A 23,644-nucleotide genomic window follows, 5' to 3' on the forward strand; every position below is an offset into this window, starting at 1 on the left:
AACCCCATTTTAGAAACTGCACCCCATTGGCATTTATCATTTGCCTGTACATATGACAAGGCTCAGAAGTGAAGAGCACCATGCGTATTCGAGGTCTATTATGGTGATTTTCACAGCATTGGCCAACAATTGCAGGGCTCTAAGATCAAATAGTAAAAAATACCCAAGTAGTGACCCCTGTTTTGGAAACTACACCCCTTAAGGCATTTTAAGGGATGTAGTGAGCATTTTTTTTTTTTTTTTTTTTTTTTCCCATTAGAAATTAACCCTTTCAGGACTGAGACCTTTTTTTTTTTGCTTTTTTAGTTTTTCACTCCTGCCTTCCAAGAGCCATAACTGTTTTCATTTTTCCTCAATAGAGTGGTGAAACGGCTTATTTTTTTGCAGGAGGAGTTTTAGTTTCTATTGGCACCATTTTGAGTAACATATCATGTACTTGGAAACAGAAAAAAATATATACTCGGGCTGAAATTGGCAAAAACTGTGATTCCTCCATTGTTTTCTGGGTTTCGTTTTTACAGCTTTTACCGTGCGGTAACACGGCAACTTAGCTTTATTTTCCTGCGACTCAACACTATTATGGTGATACCAGATTTATATATATTTCTTGTAATTTACTATTTTTGCAAAGAAACTATTTGTTAAAACCCCCCCCAAAAAGTTTTGTTTCACCACATTCTAAGAGCCTTAACTTTTTTTTCATAACATTTTTTTGGGCAAGCAAAGTGACCAAGAACAAGCAATTCCCCCAAAAAAAATTTTTTCTTTTTTGTGTTCACCGTGGGCTATAAATGACTATTTTACCTTATTCTGCGGGTCAATACGATTTTGGTGATACCATATGTATGTTTTATTAGTATTTTTTTTAATGTTTTGCAGCGTTTGCGCAATCCATTATTTTTTTTTAAAAATTCATTAACTAATTTTTTGCTTTGTCCAACATGTGGGACAAATTACATTATAGTTTGGGTTGTTACGAATGCAGTGATGCCAAATGTGTTTTTTTATTTTTTATTTTTAAAAAAAAAAATTCTTTATAATAACAGACTTAGCTGTAATACATTAAGATTTTCTTCTATCGGTGTGATACTGACAGGACCAGCCGGAGGCTGCAAACCTGCTGCAAACCCATTTAAATGCGGCAACGTTTCACTGATGGCCGGCAACAGGGGAGTGTCCGCTGTCAAGGACAGCTGATCTCCCGGTTCCCGGAAACTAACTGTACGTCCTGGTGCCGTAAGTAACCCATCATCAGGATGTACAGTTACATTGTCGTGCAGGTAGGCGTTAAACGATAATATCTTTGCAACTTCTTTGAATATAATTATTTTTACTTTGGTTTTTTTACAAGACTTATGGCGCTTTCGTTTTCTAGATTAGTTTAATTAATTTTATGTTTTTCATTTTCTATTATGAGCACATAACACAAGGCATACTTCAAGTAAATTCCCATGTCATGGGAATACAAGAGATGACGTCCCATTTTGCTGCAGCCTCAGGGATGATGCGCCGTTCTTGCCAGAATCCCCATCTAGGCCAGTGATTGGCTGCAGCCAAACGGGGCATAATCTCTTCCTGTATTCGTGCGTATGTCATCCGTATCTCAAGCATTTTTTACGTCCCCCAAAAAAACTGAAGGCGTTTTTCTTATTTACTTAGCAACTGTTGCATGAATCACGGGCAGCACACTGATGTGCGTCCTCTGTGCTGTCTGTAATTTTCACACACCCGTTGACTTCAATGGGTGTGTGATGCGCAAAAAATGCACAAGAATAGGACATGCAGTGAGTATCACGCAGCGGACACGCTGTGTGAAAAACACAATGTCTGAATGAACCCATTGAATTGCATAGGTCCGTGTGATGTCCGTTGTTTTAACGCGCGTAACACGGACGTTGAATACGCTAGTTTCAATAAGGCCTAAGAGTGTAAAGGGATCCCTCTCTGTTGTGCTGTCTGACCAGGAAAAAGGTGTACGGTTGGTTACTCGATTAGAGCACCACACCTCCCTTAGGTGCCGTCCAACATGTAGCTTAAATAGGCTCTGTCACCAGATTTTGCAACCCCTATCTGCTATTGCAGCAGATCGGCGCTGCAATGTAGATAAGAGTAACGTTTTTATTTTTAAAAAACAAGCATTTTTGGCCAAGTTATGACCATTTTTGTATTTATGCAAATGAGGCTTGCTAAAGTCCCACTGGTCGTGTATTATGTGCGTACATCGGGGCGTTTTTTAATTCTTTTACTAGCTGGGCGTTGGGAATGGGAGTGTATGATGCTGACGAATCAGCATCATCCACTTCTGTTCGTTAACGCCCAGCTTCTGGCAGTGCACACACAGCGTGTTCTCGAGAGATCACGCTGTGTCGTCACTCACTACCTTCCCCAGGTCCTGCATCGTGTCGGACTAGCGAGGACACATCGGCACCAGAGGCTACAGGTGATTCTGCAGCAGCATCGGCGTTTGCAGGTAAGTCGATGTAGCTACTTGCCTGCAAACGCTGATGCTGCTGCAGAATCAACTGTAGCCTCTGGTGCCGATGTGGCCGACACGATGCAGGACCTGGGGCAGGAAGTGAGGGACGTCACAGCGTGATCTCTCGAACACGCTGTGTCTGCACTGCCAGAAGCTGGGCGTTGTGAAGAGAAGTCGATGATACTTCTCGTCAGAACGCCCAGCTAGTAAAAGAAGTAAAAACGCCCCGATGTAACACACATAATACACGCCCAGTTGTACTTTTACTGTAAACACGCCCAGTTGTACTTTAGAAAGCCTCATTTACATAAATATAAAATTGGCCAAAAATGCTCGTTTAAAAAAAAAAACCAAAAAAAACGTTACTCATCTCCATTGCAGCGCCGATCTGCTGCAATAGGAGATAGGGGTTGCAAAATCTGGTGACAGAGCCTCTTTAATGTAAAAAGAAAAACATTGAGGGAGCTGGGTTACAGCTCAGTGATCCTTTCTGGGACTGGGTTATAATTAAGTGCCTCTATTCTCTTGTTATGCCTAGATAAACATGGCCTAGACAAACAGAGTGGTCATTCTATCATTCCAATCCTCCACCTAATTTTCAAATGAGACTAGCTTGAAGACGACTTCTTTCCTTTGCAGCATTAGTAAATTGACATTAGTCTGCCTTGCCATTCTGGAGTTTTAACCCCTTGTGATCACTGCTTAGAGAAGTACAATGTTTTGTATTTAATTTTTAATTGCATATTACTACTAAAATAAAAGATGCGCCACATTATATTAAGTACCCTTAATTGTTTTTTTTCTGTGTTACAGATTAAAGAACTAGAACCACTTTTGTTTCACATGGATAATCCTTCCCAACTTATCTGGACCTCATCCAGCAATGCCAGAAGGTCCGCTTTCAGTATGTCAGACTATCAGCATCGTCAAGGGCTGGAATCTTACAGCTCCTCTAAATATGCCACTGACTTGCTTAGTGTTGCTTTAAATAGGCATTACAATAAAGAGGTTAGTTCAGGTTGTATTTTTAACATTACACGTTTTCCTTTTATGTCTTTAATATATCTAGCTACATTGAAGGTCTTCCTAATGAAAGTTAGTCCACCGTACATATATGGTTCTTTAGATCCCTTATGCTAAAAGCTCAAAGGGTGGGCAATTGTCATAGGCCAGCAATGTGCAAGGCCTTTACTTGGCAGGTATTTTCTTTGAGTAATGCCCCTCTGAACAAAGAATCATCATGACTTTTACATTCTTTTTATGTATGTAAAGCAAATCCGTAAGGCTTTGTTCTTGTTTTTTTCTGGGGGAAGTCTACCCTATCTGGGACATGCCTGAGGGAATATGCTGCACCAGTGACATGATCTCTTCTTTTGGGACCTTTTCAGTTCCTTTATTATACCTAATGTAGCTGTGGGTTAATGAGCGTTGCGCTACGGCAATATTGTAACATTGCGCTGCTTATCCCTCTAGCTATGCAGACTGGTTCTTTCTACTACAGTCCTCGGCTTACATCAGTGTTGGGATTCTCAAGCCAAGCTCCCTAATCACATAGTCCCGGCCAACATTATGATATTGGACAACTGGAGGGAGTCTCTATTATGGAGGACAGACGTTTCTCAGTGATTCTTGCAGAATCGTTCCCTCATCAAGACTCTGGGTGCCGGCGCGATTTCCCAGAGTTGCCGCTTAGGAGCGGTCATTGTTTCTTCAGCCTCTCCAGTCTTTTGCCCAGTGTTACACAGCCTGGTAGGCCACCCTTAGGACTGGTTATCTGTGTTTTTTTTTTTTTTGTTTTGTTTTTTACTAGGGGTCCGTTATTTTCTTTTTATTTGTTACATCTTTATCGAGGGCCCACTCTTCTCTCTGACACTGTTCGTTGTCTATTTCCCTCTCCCAGAATGCCGTACTCCCTGAATGGACTGGGTCTTTTGCTTAGGCCCTTGGTGACCTTTTCCAGACTCTCCTAAAACATAGCCTAGTCTTTGAGTTCAGCCGATATCTAGGAAGGCAATTGCTTCAATGTCCCTCCTCACCCTTGGATAATATGCAGTGTACCCTTCCGGGACAGGTCACATAAGAGGCGCAGTAGTACCAGAGACAAGTTCCGCTCTCCAGGTTCCCTTTTAAGGGTGCCCTGTTAGGATCATCAATGGAGAGGCTGCTTTCAACTAGGCTCAATTGCCTTCTTCCTCCAATTAGAATTCAGAATCTGAGCAGGATTCACAAACGACAGCTACCAATCAGGCATTTATACATGCTGTCAAATACCTTTTACATATAGTCACCATGACCGCACCAACACCGGAGAGGTTGCCCCTTGACTCTATAGGAAAAGGAAACACACAGGTTAAAAGCCCCCCCCCCCCCCCCCCTTCCTGGCCACAGTTTTTCTGTTCCTGTAAGGTCAGGGACACACAGAGGTACCTCTGTCCTCCGGATTTACACCTCCGCTGTGAGGGGCGTTTGATATTCCTTTCCTCCCCCCCCGATACCGCTTCTCCCTTCCTGCGGGAATGGAGATAGGACAGCAACTGTGCTCCAGAAGGGTTATATGTTCCTGGCTTGGTTTGCCACTAGGATCGGAGTCCGGTTTGGGCGTTCTTCGATCCTCCTCTGTAGTCTCCCTGGGATGCGGTGGTGGAGGCATGCTTTGTTTTCCCCCTGCTCTACCAGTTAGAGTGCCCAGCATTACTTCTGGTGGCATCGGATGAATGCTGGAGCGAGTCATTGTCATCCGACGTCCCTTCCGAAGGAAGGGGGAGTGTCGGCGCATCATTAGCGGGCGACGTCAGGACGTAGTTGTGGCCGGAAACGGTCGTTTTTTGGCGCCTGAGTCAAATGGACGTGTGGCTTATCCCGGTGGTGGACGTGGTGATGTCATCAATACCTCAGGTATGTAAGGCTGACATTTTCACCTAGCTGCGTCTATGTCAAGATGTCTACTTCTAATGGCCAGGTTTCCCAGCACCCTGACTGTGGAGCCCTTGGTTATCACTGGTTCAGTGAGTAAACCGCTGGGGGAATCTTTTTACAATGACACTTGTTTGAATGTAGTTATTAAGGTGTCTTTGTCGTTCTTTTTTTTTTTTGTTAGAACGACCAGAATCCTTCCGCCAAACCCAAGTCCAGGTCCTTAAAATGTGCAATAGGCGCCAAAATCTGCCTCGGACGGCCTGAAAGCTGAAAGGACAGTCCTAACAAAAGGTCCTTTCTTCAAAAGGAATAAACACTCACTCCTTGCCTCAAGGATAAATTACCCTGAACATTTACCAAAAATGCTGGAAAAAGTTTCTGTCTTGGTGTGGCCCAAACCAACCTGATCCACTGAACCCTAATATTCCACAAATTTTGGATTTTCTCCAGGCTGGATTTGAAAACGGCCTTTTCTCTCGGAACTCTTGCTTTTAAGTTCCATGTTTGATACCCAGTTAGCCATTCATCCTTGGATAATAAGATTTTGTAGAGCAGTGTCCAGGTTAAAACTCAGAATTAGGAATCTGCCACATCCTTGGAATTTAAACCTGGGCCTATCGGCTCTATCCAAAAGTCTGTTCGAACCCCTTTCAAACTCCTCTATTGGGTTCATCACCTTTAAAAACAGCTTTTTGGTTGCCAATACCTCGGCCAGGAGGGTGGGTAATCTACAAGCACTTTCCATCCAAGAGCCCTTTTTAAGAATCTCAAGACAGTGTTACTCTGAAGATTGATCCAGCTTTCCTTCCCAAGGTAGTTATAGATTTTCACAGATCACAAGATACCATTTTGCAAGAACCCAAATTTGAGTAGGGAAGCAGAATTCCATTCTCTGGACGTTTTAGACATATGGTTTTGTTTTACTAACCAAGCCTTGGAGAAAGGTAGAAATACATTTAGATCAATTCCAAGGAACCAACAAGGGCAAGAAAGCCTCTAAAGGGACTAACGCACGTTGACTAAAAATGGGCATCTGTGAGGCCTATAAAAATTCAGGGAAGGATCCTCCAGAGGCTCTCAAAACTCATTCCACTAGAGTGGTGTCTGTATCGTGGGCTCAGAAGTCCTCTGTGTCATTAGAGCAGACGTGTAGAGCAGCTACGTGAAAGAACCCACATACCTTCTTCAAACACTACAAATTAGAGAGAGATTCATATTCAGATCTAGCTTTTGGACACAAAGTTCTACAGGCTGTTGTCCCTCGCTAACTTCTTTTGATTTGGCACCTCCGGTGTTGGTGCTGTCATGGTGACGATATGTATAGATAGAATTCTTCCTTATTGATCATCCGGTTTTCAAAAGTTCACCATGACAGTGACATGATGGGTTATTTCCCTCCCTCTTTGTACATTCTTTTATTTTATGTTTTATACTTATATTCCCTGGTAACCTTTAAATGAGTTGGAAAAAAAAAACTGGGGCCAGGTAGGGGGAGGTGGTTTTTAACCTCTTTTGTGTTTCCTGTTACTAGAGAGTAAAGGAATAAATCGTACTAGGTCTGGAGTTTTTTTTAAAACGTAACTTTTACTTAAAGAGGCTCTGTCACCAGATTTTGCAACCCCTATCTGCTATTGCAGCAGATCGGCGCTGCAATGTAGATTACAGTAACGTTTTTATTTTTAAAAAACGAGCATTTTTGGCCAAGTTATGACCATTTTTGTAGTTATGCAAATGAGGCTTGCAAAAGTCCAAGTGGGTGTGTATTATGTGCGTACATCGGGGCGTGTTTACTACTTTTACTAGCTGGCCGTTCTCATGAGAAGTATCATCCACTTCTCTTCAGAACGCCCAGCTTCTGCCTGATCACGCTGTGACGTCACTCACAGGTCCTGCATCGTGTCAGACGAGCGAGGACACATCGGCACCAGAGGCTTCAGTTGATTCTGCAGCAGCATCAGCGTTTGCAGGTAAGTAGCTACATCGACTTACCTGCTAACGCCGATGCTGCTGCAGCATCAACTGAAGCCTCTGGTGCCGATGTGTCGGACACGATGCAGGACCTGTGAGTGACGTCACAGATCTGCACTGCCAGAAGCTGGGCGTTCTGAAGAGAAGTGGATGATACTTCTCATCAGAACGCCCAGCTAGTAAAAGTATTAAAAACGCCCCGATGTACGCACATAATACACGCCCACTTGGACTTTTGCAAGCCTCATTTGCATAACTACAAAAATGGTCATAACTTGGCCAAAAATGCTCGTTTTTAAAAAATAAAAACTTTACTGTAATCTACATTGCAGCGCCGATCTGCTGCAATAGCAGATAGGGGTTGCAAAATCTGGTGACAGAGCCTCTTTAAGATTATTTTAAACGTGTTACGTGGTGTCTACACATAAAAACTTTCAATACAAATTGTGTTGCACTATTTTATCATCACATTGGATATCCGGTAATGCAATTCAACATCCAAATTAATGACGGTGTACAAGTAGAAAAATCGTTATAGCGTATATTCTATCTCCTCATCAATGAATCAACATCATATTTTACTTTTTTGTGGGTACTCCTCTCAAATATCCTTATGCAAACAATAATAGCCTTTTATTTCTGGGGTGATCAGCCCCCCTAGCCGTTCAGTAGATTTGTTGCATCTATTTTGTTTCCTTAAATGAGGGGACAGGGGAACCTCTCCAGTAAATAAATTCTTTATCCTCCCGATGCGTTCATCAGGGAGTTTAGCCATTTGTTCCATCTGTCCTCTATGGTGAACAGACACCTGGTGTGGCAAGTAGTTAGTGGCACATGTATTGCCTGTATGGCCGTGAGCGCCTGTTCACTGCGTCTGACGCCATCACCAAAGAGGTGACTCCCTATCCTATTTATGTTGATAATTCCACCCCACACCCAACTACACACCATCTGTGACGCTCAGGAGGTGTGTATGTAAAAGACACGCCGATTCGGCACTATGGGCTACACGTCCGCTCCGCCTCTGGTTGTGGGCGTGCGGATTGTATCCCATCACCTCTTTGTGTGTAATCATCCTAGAGATCCGTCGCCATAAATACTAGCCTGGCCGAGGCCAACGCCGCTAATTGCCCTTTTGATCAGCCGCAGTAAGACCAGCCCAAGATGAGTGTTACAAAGTCACAGTGCGTATCTGCGAGGCCGCAACTTGGAAACACAGGGAGGTTGGGGGGAGTGGCGATTGGAACGCTGACGTCAGTACTGACGTGTATGTCACTCCCCCCTCAAGGACATAATAGTGCTGCATCACCAGGATGGTTGTGTGTCTGTGTCGGGGGGGGGGGGGGAGTACGTAATGCATTAGAATGCCAGACCATGCTATAGTTCAAACCATTAGAGTTAGAACTGCAAAGTCCCCCACTCCACACATCTAGGTCATTCATCATACATAAACCCTGTTTTTTGGATAATTAGGATGAAATGGGGTTCGTATAAATATCAAGTAATGGATATTTAATGGCAATGGCCATAGACTGTTATTATCATGGCCCCATTATCTATTTAAACTAGTCTTATGGTATATATGACTATCTCTTATTCATTTATTTAGAAGAAAATATTTATATTTTGTTAATCCAGATCGAATCAACATTTTGGTCATGAATTATTGTTTGTATTACAGTCTAAGGTTAGAGCAGGTGTTAGAACTATAGATAGTTACAATCTGATGTTAGAACAAGTGTTGGAACCATAAGCTGTAGGTTATCTATTACAGACATTCAGAACATCTTGCATTTTATAGAATTCCCCTGTCATAGAAAGAAATATAGATTAGATCAGAACGAGTGTTGAGACGATAGACTGCTGCAATGGGAAGTTAAAATAAATATTAGGACTATAAATTATTCGTTTTCAGTTACAGACCTTCAGACCTTCATCCATATTACGGTCTATGAGAGGGAAATTCCATAGAAAACAAGCATAATTAAGTTGTTCAGTTAGCCCGTTTAGTGTTGTGGATTCTAATTTAAAAATCCACTTAGATTCCCTTTGTAACACTATCTTATCTACATCACCCATCGTCCCCTTGACGTTGGATTTATCCGTTCTATAGCTGTAAATTTAAGATGTTTTGTATCCCCCCCCCCTTTGAAATAAATGCACGTCAGGCCACTAGTTTGTCCCTATCATTTCTTATGTCCCTTACAGTAAGTGTTCCAGGATCCTTCTTTTCCATTCTCTCATTGGTTTGCCTATATAGTCCATGGGACAGGGACATGTGATTTTGTAAGTAACGTTTTTCGAACTGCAATTTATGAAGTCCTTGATGATTATAATTTGTCCCTGTATATGCCTCTGTGAACTGTTTGGTGGTTTGTACCGCTGTACATGCTTAACAACACTTGTAACAACTGTTGACTTTTCTATTTGACACACAGCCATTTAAAGACAATCCCAGTAGGGAGTAGGCTGTTGGCCCTAATCTATCTCCTACGCTACACCCCTTCCTATACGTCACTTGTGCCCAGGGGGATAATAACTCTCTCAAATCTGTATCCATCTGGAGAATGCCCCAGTGTTTTTTTGTTTTTTTTATTCTTTTTAATTTCCTGATTAGCTCTTTCATATGTCCCTCTTAACCTAATAGGTTGTTTTATAGATTCCTTCGTGGGTTAAGAAGTTCTTCCCTTTTCTGTGTATGTGCTTTTGAAGGCTTCCTTTGGGGATAACCCCTCTCTAAAAACCTAGTTCTTAATTCTCCAGCCTGTTCTTTAAATTTACAATCATTTGAACAATTTCTGATGAGGAGATACTGCCCTTTTGGTATACTCCGCTTGAGTGGATCTGGATGGCAGCTCTCCCACCTTAGGCCCTGTTCACACTGCAAAAAACTGCCGAAATTGCCTCCCATTGATCGCAATGGGAGGTGAAGGTGTTTTTTTCCCGCCAGCGGAAAAAAAGCGACGTGCCCTATCTTGAGGCGTTTTCCGCCTCCAAAAACCCCATTGAAATCCATAGGAGACTGAAAAAAACGCCACGAAATGCTGCAGCATTTTTTGACGCATTTTTTGACGCATTTTTTGCCAAAAAAAAAAACTGCTTGCGGTTTTTTCCTTTGCCTTGAAGAAAGAGGTAAAAAACACGGCAAATATCGTGGCAAAAAAAACGCCTAAAAACGCCTGTGGTTCAAAACCATTTAAAAAAAACAAAAAACCCAGAGCTGATTTTTCCAGGCAGGATTTTTTGCCTGCAAAAAAACTCTGTGTGAACAGGGCCTAAGAAGGCTATTTGTTGAGGTGGGTCTTCTGTAAACTGTTTTCAGACTACCTTCAACATTCTTGGATATCAATACATCCAAAAAAGGAAGAGCATCCAGACTAGATTGAAACGTAAACCTATGCCATTTTGATTTGGATCTCCTACATACTTTTCAAAATTGCTCCTAGACAATGTCCACAAGACAAACACGTCGTCTATATAGCATGCCAAAATTGATATGTTCTGGTTGAGGTGCTGAAGCTCGTCCATAACGACCATAATTTCTTCCCACCAGCCCAAGAGCAAGTTGGCATACAGTGGTGCATAAAAATTGCCCATGGCAGGGCCCCTGAGCTGGTGGTAGATACGGCTAGTAAACAGAGTAATTTATCGTAAGGATGAACTGCAGCAGCTCCAGGGTGAACACGCCATGACTATAAGGGTGTACCTCTTGTACTAAGGAAGTGGCAAACCGTTGCTAAACCCATCTCGTGGGGGGTTGAGTACAATGCCTCTACATCCACGGTCTCCAAGATCACATTATGGTCTAGTGTAACACCATTTATCTTGGATAGCAGATCAATCGTGTCACTAGTATATGAAGGCAATGATTCCACAAAGCCTCCTAGGACTTGGACAATATAGACCCCCCCCCCCCCCCCCAACGTTTTTGTGAACAGACTTTCCCGCCACAGTTGGACGGCCTTTTTAAGGGAGTAGTCCCCTTGTGTATTTCTAGGAGAGCATAAAACGTGGGGGTCTGTAGACCCAAGAGTCAGAACTTAAAGAGGCTCTGCCACCAGATTCTCAAATCCCTATCTCCTATTGCATGTGATCGGCGCTGCAATGTAGATAACAGTAAAGTTTTTTTGTTTTTTTAAAAACTTTCATTTTTGGCCAAGTTGTGAGCAATTTTATATATATATATGCAAATGAGCTTTGAAATGGACAACTGGGGGTGTTTTTTTTTCGTATGTCCAACTGGGCGTGTATTGTGTTTTTAACTGGGCGTGTTTACTTGTTTTACTAACCGGGCGTTGTGAATAGAAGTGTATGATGCTGATGAATCAGTGACCAATCGGCATCATGCACTCCTCTCCATTCATTTACACAGCAGCATCATCGCGAGATTACGAGGTAAACGAGATTTCGTTTCCCTTGCTGGAAATCTCACAGAAAAGATTCAGAAGTGTCAGGATTCTGAGTACACATGACGTCCAGGCTGGAGGTCATGTGTATTCATTATCAGGACACTTGTGTATGTGGCTGCAGATCGTTCTAATAAGAACGTGATGCTGCTGTGTAAATGAATGGAGAGGAGTGCATGATGCTGATTGGTCACTGATTGGTCAGCATCATACACTTCTATTCACAGCACCCAGTTAGTAAAACAAGTAAACACGCCCAGGTGGACATATGAAAAAAAACACGCCCTGTTGTCCATTTCAAAGCTCATTTGCATATATATATATATATATATATATATATATATATATATATATATATATATATATAAAAAATTGCTCATAACTTGGCCAAAAATGAAAGTTTTTAAAAAAAACAAAAAAAAAACGTTACTGTTATCTACATTGCAGCGCCGATCACATGCAATAGGAGATAGGGATTTGAGAATCTGGTGACAGAGCCTCTTTAATTATGCTTGTTTTCTGTTGAATTTCTCTCAGACAGTAATATGGATGAAGGTCTGTAATTAAAAACTAATAGTTTATAGTGCTAACATTTATTTTAACTTTGCAGCATCTCTGCGCTCGTTCTGATCTATTCTTGCCTTTTGTAGAATTCCCCTGTCTTAGAAAGAAATATAGATGTCCTGAATGTCTGTAACCGCTTATGGTCCCAACACTTAGGCGGAGCGGACATCTAGCTCGTAGGGCCGAATCGGCGTGTCCTTTTACATACACACCTCCTGAGCGTCACAGGAGGTGTGTAGTTTGGGGGGTGGAATTACCAACATAAATAGAATAGGGAGTCACCTCTTTGGTGATTACGTCAGATGCCGGGAACAGGTGCTCATGGACATATAGGCAATACATATGCCACTATTACTACTTGCCACAACAGGTTTTGTCATGAATTGGCAGTCTGTTCACCATAGATAACAGATGTCCCAAATTCATCAGGGAGTCTGGCCATTTGTTCCATCCGGAAACTCATCGGGAGGATAAAGAATTTACTGAAGAGAGGTTTCCCAGTCCCCTCATTTAAGGAAACAAAATAGATGCAACCAACTACTGAACGAGTAGGGTGGCTGATCACCCCAGAGAAAAGGCTCTATTATTGTTTGCATAAGGATATTTGAGAGGAGAAATCCCCAAAAAAGTAAAATATGATGTTGATTCATTGATAAGAGAATATATGTGATAACTATTTTTCTACTTGTACACATTAATTTGGATGTTGAATTGCATTACCGGATGTCCTATGTGATGATAAAATAGTGCAACACAATTTGAATTGAAAGTTTTTGTGTAGACACCATGTAACACATGTTTAAAATCTTAAGAAAACTCCAGACCTATTCCAGTGATTTTATATTTTGTGAAAACTTTTTTTACCCTTGTGGTGAGGGACTGTAACTTTCACTATACAGTCAGGGGGCAATCTCCGGTGTTGGTGCTGTCATGGTGAACTCATGAAAACCGAATTATCGGTAAAGCATAATTCTACCATTCATGTAAAGGCAGACACCATCACCCCTTCTCAGGAAGAAGCACCCTTACAGCGCCAAAGGCTATGCTTTCCAGACTATATAGCTTGTTTGAGTACATTTTATGCAAGGAATCCTGACAGGCGTCGGGCTGTTTTTAAAACTCTGATAATCTCATTTTCAGGAAGATTTAATCACTAAATTATCTGGTTCCTCTATTGTGGATCCACTTGTCTAAGAGCACAGCCATCCCACCGTCGGATGTGGCATCACTCAGTGACCCTCTTTACAAGAAATTGGATTCCCAAACCAAGTCTACACTCGTATTCGCATGTTTTCTCTGCACCCAGGCTTTGCATCTGCCTGGGTGAGTAGGGCTTGCTCAGTTAGGGGTAAACAGCTGCACCACGGTATCTTAGGAGCTCTGCAGCAGGATACGGCTGATCTCGCTTCTCTCGTGATCCACACTTGATAATTCTTATTTGACGGTTCTTTTAAGTCGGCCCTCTTCAGTGCCTGTACATCAGCAAATGTAACTGCTATCCGGCGTTCTATTTTACTATAATCTTGGGTGCGGCTAACTAGACCTCCGATACAGTTCTCCACCCTTCCCCCAGTAAGAGATAATTTTAATATTTTCTCTGTCTAATCCACCTCGTGCACCGGATCACGCTTCTGTTTTTTTCGAGACTGTTTGTTCCCTTCTCTTGTAGAAGGATATCATCCCAATTCCTCAGTTGGAACGTTTTCTGGTGTACTGCTCGATTCTCTTTACAGTACCCAAAAAGGTTGGCTCAGTCCATCCAATCCGGGATTTGAAGGAGTTAAACTGGAAGTTTTGCACCGACTTACTGTTGGTGGTCATATAGCGAGAACAAGGAAAGCGTTGTCATCAATCGACCATCTCATACATTCAAAACCCTATCGCAAAGTCCCACCAGCGCTTCCTTCGTTTCATGGTGCTTTCTTAACATTTCCAATTTGACGCCCTCTCCTTCGGGCTCTTCATGCGTATTTACCAAGGTCCTGGTGGCTCGTGGTGTTTCTGCATTCTAGGGGAGTTGTCATCACTTACCTGGATGACCTCTTGGTAAAGGGTTCCCTCTAGACATGACAACTTTCAGTCTCCACATCACTCTAAACTCATTGGAAAGGTTCAGGTAGATAATCAAGGAGAAATCTTCCTTGGTCCTAACTCCGAGCATGGAGTTTCTGGGAATGAGCTTCCAACACTGGATCTACAAGAGTCTCTCTCCTGGAGGACCAGATCAAGACCATACGGGCCAAAATAGCCCTTGACCGAAACGCCGCTTCTTCCATCCGCTTTTCCATGCGGGTGGTGGGGACGGATGGTGTTAACCTTCAAAGCATTTCCATACACACAATTCCACTACAGTCCCTGCCAGGGGGCGATCCACTCGGGATGGTACAAGTCTCAGAACTCTCTGGACAAGCTGATTCTCCTGTCCTCTTGGATTCATCAGGAGTTGTGCTTTTGGGAGACATCGCCAGCCATCATGCTGGAATGGTCCTTCCCATCCTGTGGCCAGTCTGTCTGGGTGGGATGCGGTTCTTGGCCTCCACATGGTCCCGGGCACTTGGTTGATGGAAGAGTCCTCCTTGCAGATCAACCTGTTGGAATTGAGAATAGTCGTCCTGGCCCTCTCCCATTGGACCCTTTTTTTCTCCAGGATTCCCCGGTCAGAATCCATACCGACAACTCTATTGCATTTGCCTGTCTGCACCACCAAGGTGGCATCTGGAGTCTGCCAGCCCTGTGGGAGTCCTCTTGGTTTCTTCGATGGTCAGTGTCATGTATCAGCACTGTCAGCGGTCCACATACTGGGAGTGGAAAACCGGGCCAAAGACATTCTAAGCCGGGAAAGACTGGATCCGGGAGAGTTATCTCTACACACAGACATATTCCATACGTCTGATGTGCCCCACTTTGCCACGTCTCAATCACAGGGCAAGGGCTCCCAGGGCCATCGCAGTCGACACCTTGGTCACGCAATGGGATGAGTTCTCCCTCCTGTATCCCTTCCCTCTTATTCTCTTGCCCAGAGTTCTCAAAAGGGAAGGCGTTCCCGTCTCCTGGTGTTGCCGGACTGGCCTCGCCGAGTCTGGTACGCAGACCTAGTTAACCTGCTCGCGGACGTACTACCGTATATGGAAGCCTTATTTTATCCTGGTATGAACAGTGTAGTTCCATCTGATATGTTCCGCACCCTGGGAACCTGTCCTTCCTGCAATAAGTCCTTGATCTAAGGCTTGAATGGTCTTCTCTTAAAGGTGTTATCCAGGTGCTTTAAAATTTTTAGTAATGGCTCCCATAAATAAAACGTACGAGTGCTGATGACGTCTGCCTCTGTGTCGATGCTATTTACAGCAGCGTCTAAGTTATTAGCTCTTGTCCATCAGCGGGTGGGTGCATGTCTCAGACTAACACATGTTCTCCATAACGAAATCTGGGACTGCGGCAGCCATCTTGGAGAGCAGAAAACGATAGACTGGACTGGAGCCCAGAACGTTCAGGAGTGGGGCAGAAAGGTAAGTGGACTATACATTCAATGTACATACAATGTATAGTCAAATGACTTTACTTTTTTCCTTTTTTTGGGAGGCGGGCGACAGGAGGGTCCCTTTTAAGAATATTGCATGTAGTAGGACAGGGATTCAGAAATCTCATCCCCCCCCCCCCCCTTTTTTTTTTTTTTTATAAGGATTTTGGTTGTGTGAACAGACCACATTTTTCTAGACTATAGTTGCCATTTAGGTCTCTCATATTTTAATTTGATCTTGAATTTTGCTTTTGTCCTATTCTATTTTCTCTTTATTGCTCTGAAACATTGTAAATTGTATGAAAATTTGTAGTTTTCCATAACCATCCGATATATTACCTGTAATTTAATTTGCCATCTCCTTAACACACATTTTTATATATTATGTTAAAAGATTATGCACACGTTTTTCTTAATATTTTATTTTATTTGAAACAACTTTTTTTGAATCGTTTTTTGTTTAACGTTTTAATATACAGCTTCTATGTTTTCTGCATACATAGAAGCTGTATCATGCAGTCAAAGACTATTCTGTCAGGTCAGCTGACTGATTTGGCTTTGGCAGGATACACTTAGATGTGATCATTAATAGCTTGATCGTGCATGTCTGACACGCAGGACCATCTTTCAGCCGACCCGTCCGTACTGCTGTCCTGACAGAATAGACTTTGACAGCAGGATACAGCTTCTATGTATACAGGATACATAAAAGCTGTATCTCTATAATAAGAAGGAAAAAAAAAAAAGCAATTTAAAAGTTGTTTCAAATATAAAAAAAACCCACTGATTTTATAAAAAAAATAAATAAAAAAAAAAATTGTTGGCTTCAAAAGTGTACGTAGCCTTTACATTTTACTCAATGTGTTGTCCTATGTAATAATGGCTTTTGTTTTTTCTCTACAGGGTTTGTATTCCAGTGTGGTATGTCCGGGTCTTGTCATGACCAATCTTACCTATGGGATCTTGCCATCTTTCTTCTGGACGCTCATCATGCCAATTATGTGGTTGGTAAGTACATATTCAAGCCTATTATGAGCAAGGTCATAGATGTTGAATGTTGACAATGACCAGAGCAAAATTTGACATTTTTGGAATGACATTTATTTTTGTGGGTTTTTTTTTCTCTCGTTTTTTTGTAAATTTTATCCACGGAAATATTTTTTTCTTCTTTTGCGGCTCAGATGGGCCTTTAATATCGTACCATTACGGAACCAATATTTTTGTTTTAATTTTGTATAGAGGAAAATGGGCATATATAAGAAACTAGTGTCGTCCGTCCGTCCGTCCGTCCCCCCCCCAATGAAATGTAATGTAGCTAGTGTACCCAAAGAAATGAATGCCAAAAATCATTTTATTAACAATTAATCTTGTGTGTAGTAATACCAAATGAATCTTTGTCCAATGTCCACATAAGTCCAAGTTTCAAGGGCCCTATCTTAGTTCTACAAAAAACATGGAGAGGACCCAGGTATCTGGTGGGCTGAGATGCACACGAAAACACATCACATCAATATCACCAAAGGAAAAAAGATTAGCCCTTGTTTCAAAGACACCTATTGAATGCTTACTAGTATTGTGGCGTATAGCTTTATTTGGATAACTATAAGCAACAAATGAAGATTAAAAACGCAATGTGAACTGAGGCTTTCATACAATGATACTTCATAGTCCGTACCGTCTAAGTGCAAAGTCAAACCACCCTCTCTGGTGGCCGCATTACCTATATAAGACCAGATTTGCGGCTGCAGTACGCTTGAGTAGGGACTTTGAATTATCAGAACACATTGATTTTAAAATTGAAAAAGCCCCCCCCCCCCGACATGTATCACCACCGAAGTGGCGTCCTCAGGGGAAAATGGGGCTAATGCCGGCGAACGCGGCTGTCTCCTATTTATGACGTCATCTAAACTGATGCTACCAATCACGATGATCCTCATAAGAACGGCCCCTAAACGGAAAAAATATGTTCCAATCATATACAGCGAACGCCAGCCAATGAGGGACTCGCTATCGCACCTTTGGTAAAAATGATTGACCGCAAAATGCTCCAATCCCGCAATGCTACTAACCGGCCACTCTGGAACTAGCTTTCGCACCTGCGCAATGGAAAGAGATTACTCCAGATAGACAAGTGTGAAAAGCATTTCACTGCGCATGTCAGTGAACTTAGCTCTAGAGGCACGATCGTATTATGAGCATAGCAAAAATATCTATCTCAGGAATACCAAGTAGAGATCGAAAGAAAGTCACTGTAAATATTGGTGGACTTGAATAACAAAAGCCAGTGGAAAAAACAGATTTAGATTTATTAGGAAAATAGATTGTAATAAGAAATACCAGTAATCCACTACCAATATCAACCTCAATGGTAGAATATCTAATAATCCTTAGTAAGGAGATATAAAAAGTTTGAGAGAGGACCATTTTATATATATATTATATTTTGAGATCAGGACAGGAATTTTGGGGTGTCACCCTGTTGAAACCTGGTCCCAGAGGAGGTCATTTGGACCGTAGGTTGTTACAGGAAGAAGCACGGTGGATTTACCGCCTAAGCAGCCTTAGTCCTGGTGGATTTAATGAGGGTTTTACGTTTGTGGCCTTCCTGTGAAAAATAATGTAAATATAGCCATGGATCCTGAATTTCCTATGAGCCCTGCAGACAACGTTTTGTATTTTCAAAGAATTCCTGTCTCTCTAAATATTGGTAACACTTACTTAGGCCTCATGCACACGACCGTAAAAACTCCCGTTATTACGGGTCGTAATTACCACCCGTAATAACGGGCTCATAGACTTCTATTGGCCACGGGTACCTTCCCGTGAAGGTGCCCGTGCCGTTGAAAAAGATAGAACATGTCCTATTTCAGGCCGTAATAACGGCACGGACAGTCTATGGAGCTCCCGTAATGACGGGTGGCTACATGTGTGCACCCGTCATTACGGCAGCGTTGCTAAGCGACGTCAGTAAATAGTCACTGTCCAGGGAGCTGAAAGAGTTAACTGATCGGCAGTAACTCTTTCAGCACCCTGGACAGTGACTACCGATCAGAATAAAGAGCAACCTGTAAAAAATAAGACGTTCATACTTACCGAGAACTTCCTGCTTCCTCCAGTCCGGTCTCCCGGCCGTTGCCTTGGTGACGCGTCCCTCTCGACATCCGGCCCGACGTCCTGGCTGTCCCTGGATGACGTTTCAGCCCATGTGACCGCTGCAGCCAATCACAGGTCAATCACAGGCTGCAGCGGTCACATGGACTGCCGCATCATCCAGGGATGTCGGGCTGGATGTGAAGAGAGGGACGCGTCACCAAGACAACGGCCGGGTAAGTATGAATTTCTTTAACTTTTATTACAGAAAGGGCTGTCCCTTCTCTCTATCCTGCACTTATAGAGAGAAGGGGCTGCCGATTAGTGCAGTGCTATTTTGCCGCCAAAAACGTGCCCGTAAATACGGGTGGAATACGGGTGACACCGGACCCATATTTACGGGCACGGGTCCGTAAATACTGGTGCAAAACGGGTCGAATACGTGTGACACCGGACCCGTATTTACGCCAGTATTTACGGGTGGGAAAAAATACGGTCGTGTGCATGAGGCCTTAACCTTAGAAATACTTTTAATATGGTCCCGTTCGCATACGAAAACGCTACTGATGTCTTTTCTTGAAATATATTTATACATCGCTGGTGTTACAATTCTCTTGAGATTATTCTCAGATCCTCAATATTTTATACATATACTTCTATATGAAGTTCCCCTCTTTTTCATCTACATATTATCTATTGTGGATATTGTTATTATTGATAATGTGCAAAAATGTTGGTCCATTGATTAATATAATGGTCCTTTCTCATACTCTTGACAGTCATTCCATCAAGTTGAGATCCACTTGTACATTGATTTAATATTTTTTATATCTCCTTACTAAGGATTATTAGATATTCGACCATTGGGGTGGATATTGATATGAATTTGACCGTGGATTAATGCTATTTCTTATTACAATCTATTTCCCTAATAAATTTAAATCCGTTTTTTCCACTGGCTTTTGTTATTCAAGGCCACCGATATTTACAGTGACTTTCTTTCTCTCTACTTGGTGTTCCTGGGATATATGTCTTTGCTATTCTCATAATACGATCGTGCCTCTAGATCTAAGTTCACTGACATGCGCAGTGAACTATTTTTCACACTTGTCTATCTGGCGTAATCTCTTTCCATTGCGAAGGCGCGCAAGCTAGTTCCCGAGTGGCCAGTTAGTAGCATTGCGGGATTGGAGCATTTTGCTGTCAATCATTTTCACCACACTGTATTTGATTGGAACATATTTTTTGGTTTAGGGGCCGTTCTTATGAGGATCATCGTGATTGGTAGCATCTGTTCTGATGACGTCAGAAGTGAGGTCATAAATAGGAGACTCAGCCGTGTTCGCCAGCATTAGCCCCATTTTCCCCTGAGGACGCCACTTCGGTGGTGAAACGTGTCGGGGGGGCTTTTTCAATTTTAAAATCAATGTGTTCTGATTCTAAGTCCCTACTCAAGCGGCTGCAGCCACGAATCTTAGTTGATTTATATAGGTAGTGCGGCCACCAGAGAGGGTGGTTTGACTTTGCACTTAGACGGTACTGACTACAAAATATCATTTGTATCACTGTATGGAGACTTCTCAGTTCACATTGCGTTTTTAATTGCGTTTCTTCATTTGTATGCTTATAGTATACACCACAATACAATTTTAGTTATAGCCTGTCTACCTTTCTTAGCTGGTATGAGGCATCTGCCCATAGTAAGGGTGTACACAATTTATTATTGTAGCGTAAGGACAGAACTGGGTGGATACAAATTGGTGACAGGGAGTTACTTCACACACTATGCGTGACACAGCTGTATCTATTGCATAGGGGAATGCAAAATGCTCCTATGCCAGGGTTGATAGCAATACAAGGGGGTCTAGATTGATTCTTCATAATTTTATTTATTTATTTTTATTTGGAGAAATACATTATTCACAACTTATATTTTTATTGACTTCACCTGAGACTGGGATAGCAGAAATAATGTGGTGATGTACAGCCAGCATTTCCCCTCTCTGTCACCTTGTGGATGACCTAATCTTGACCCATGGGTTTAAATAATAATGGTCCCAGGGTGCAGAAATAACATAGTTAATGCGTTCTTCCCATCTAACACATTTATGACATATCCAATGTCTGATAGCTCTGGGACCCGCACCTATGTTGAAGACTGGGATTTCTGTAACTCTCATAGAACAAACTAAAGAGCTGCGTGCCCACCTCCTAAATTCATTCTGTGCTTGGATGCAGTGGCCACCTCACTAATGGGGTCGGTGGCCCCCTGTTCTAGGCATAGATGTGGGTCCCAGAGCTGGAGCCGCATCTATCAAACCTTGATAGCATGACTCGTGAATATGCCATCAATGCTTTCGTTGTGAATAACCCTTTGGTTAGCAAGATGTTCGATTCTTTATGTGCTTTGTATAGAAGACATGATGGCAGCTAGGCTACACCTACTAGCTCAGGAAAAACTGAGAATTAGAGAGCCTGCAGAGGAGAAAGTTATTCCTTATGTACACATGACCGTATATTGTGAGAAGTTAGGTACAGTGGTTTTTATTTTGAAAGCCGATCATTTTTGAGCAAGTTATGAACAATTTTAGATTTATGCTAATTAGTTCTTAATGACCAACCTAACTTTTTACCAAGTGGGCATTGTAAAGAGAAGTGTATGACACTGACCAATCAGTGTCATACACTTCTCTTCATTCCAGCCCAGCTTGTTTCACTGCACAGTGTGATCTCGCGAGATCATGCTGTGACAGGACTTCCTCCCACAGGTCCTTCACCAGAGCGATGGAAGAATCAACAGACATCGCCTCCAGCCGTGCCAGGACATTTATCCGAACCTGCAGTGGCTGGAGGCTATGTCTGTTCAGTCTTCCATGGCTCCGATGAAGAACCTGTGGGAGGGAGGAAGTCCCATGACCACGTGATCTCGCAAGATCATGCTGTGCAGTGAAACGAGCTGGGCATGAATGAAGAGAAGTGTATGATGCTGATTGGGGCTTTTTTGTGTTTTATGCTATGACTCAAGGCAATTTCGAAGTCTCTGGCGTGTGATCGTTTTTTAAATGAGGCAGTATAGGTTTGAAATCTCATTTGTGGTGTTGCCTATATCTCAATAACGACATTGGCTGGTTTTCTTTTCCAGTATATCAGCAATAGTTGAAAAAGCTATTCCATAAATACCTTATATACATTCCATATATAAAAGACGAGGCTAATTTCTTACTTTAGGACCAGAGCATTTTAAGACTTATCTCCAACCATAAACATTTTATGGCATACCCATAGATTATGCCATAAATCTTTGGTGGGGATACAACCACTGGGGCACCCACTGATTACTAGAACGCTATCTTATAGCTTTTCCCATGCCCATTGCAGCTGAGTTCTGAAGAATTTTGCTCTCCATTGTAGTGTATGGGGAGGGGGGGGATACAGAAAGATCTAAGCTTGCTTATCCAGCTGTTTTCAATACACCGCTCACACAGATCATATTTGAGTGAATGAATGGCAACCTACCTTGTCCTCTCTTCTGTAACACATACAACAGTGGACATTGTTCCCCCATTCTAATCAAAGATTGATGGAATATTCACTTGATATGCTGTAAATGTCTATAGCTTGGAAAACCTCTTCACATCATTGGAGTTTTTCCAGTGACATCGGAGGTGTGGTCACCCTTTGATCCAAGCTACGATCAGTATCAAGAAGAAATATATTACAGAAAGTTCGCTCACCGCGTTTCCAATGCGTTAGTTGGTGCAAGTTGGTACAATTTGAGTTAATCCAGGTGCTGCAGGTGCTCGTAAATACTCCCAATGAAGTCCTGTGTCGACAGCAGGTTGTTTTCGGGCATGAATACCGCGTGTCAACCTGAGGTAATGTGAACTGTCCACACAAATGCAGCCTCTATTAGTACTTATAGTAGAATATGTATATTGGATTTAAACAAGATATTAATAGAATCACTTTTTCAGTGATTCGTTTTCTCAGGTCATTCAAATCTTTTGGCTAAGGGGGTGGCAGATACAGAGTCCTTGATGTAGCCCCACAGAAAGAGGTTGCAGGCTCTTAGATTTGGCGATCGTGGAGCCCAGCGCAACATTGGTGAAACGTTGTTTCCGGTGTGGCCAATCCAATATTCTGGCATAGTTTCATTCAGTTATTGGCGAACATCCAAATGGAGATCTGATAGAATACGTTTGGCAGATCTTTCTCTATCTGTGGCATAAGCAATTCCTTTAACATGTCCAGGTAGAAGTGGCCAGTGACAGTTTCCTCTGCAAAAAAGAAGGGGCAGTAGACTTTGCGCCTGCTCATTGCACAGAATGTTTACTTTGGGTGAGTACCTCATGTGCTATTCTAACGTGGCGATTGACCTTCCCACTGAGATGAAAGCTGGCTTCATCGCTGAACACCAGCCTGCCAGCTAATTCGTCGTCTTCCAAGTCATTGCAGAAGTCACAACGTTTCGGTTTGTCGTCTGGTTTTATCTCCTGGAGAACATGTAATCTGTATGGCTTACAACGCCATACCATGGTTTGTGGCACCTGTAGTTCCATATTAGTCAGCCTGGTCGACTTTCTAGGCCTAAGCTGTTACACGTCTCTTCTGAAGTCTTTGGGTGGCCCAGACTTTTCCCATGACCTGAACACTCAGTGGTTTTGAATTGCTTTACCCAATGTAAAACGCAGTATCTATACGGAGCAC

The 23,644-nt window shown here is 42.5% G+C and overlaps 1 protein-coding gene across 2 annotated transcripts in view; it reads left to right on the top strand.

Annotated features, from left to right (window-relative positions):
- HSD17B7 (hydroxysteroid 17-beta dehydrogenase 7) overlaps positions 1–23,644 on the top strand; it is a 67,370-nt gene that overhangs the window by 19,578 nt on the left and 24,148 nt on the right. Inside the window, exons 5-6 of one of the 2 annotated variants that reach the window (XM_075833478.1) lie at positions 3,290–3,484; positions 16,751–16,855. In XM_075833478.1, coding sequence (XP_075689593.1) covers positions 3,290–3,484; positions 16,751–16,855 — 300 coding nt within the window. Of the gene's footprint in view, positions 1–3,289; positions 3,485–16,750; positions 16,856–23,644 lie in introns of those variants that run through there. The other variant, XR_012850005.1, reaches the window with a different exon arrangement.

The sequence above is a fragment of the Rhinoderma darwinii genome, chromosome 7 (assembly GCF_050947455.1).
Source record: "Rhinoderma darwinii isolate aRhiDar2 chromosome 7, aRhiDar2.hap1, whole genome shotgun sequence".
Taxonomy (NCBI): Eukaryota; Metazoa; Chordata; class Amphibia; order Anura; family Rhinodermatidae; genus Rhinoderma; species Rhinoderma darwinii.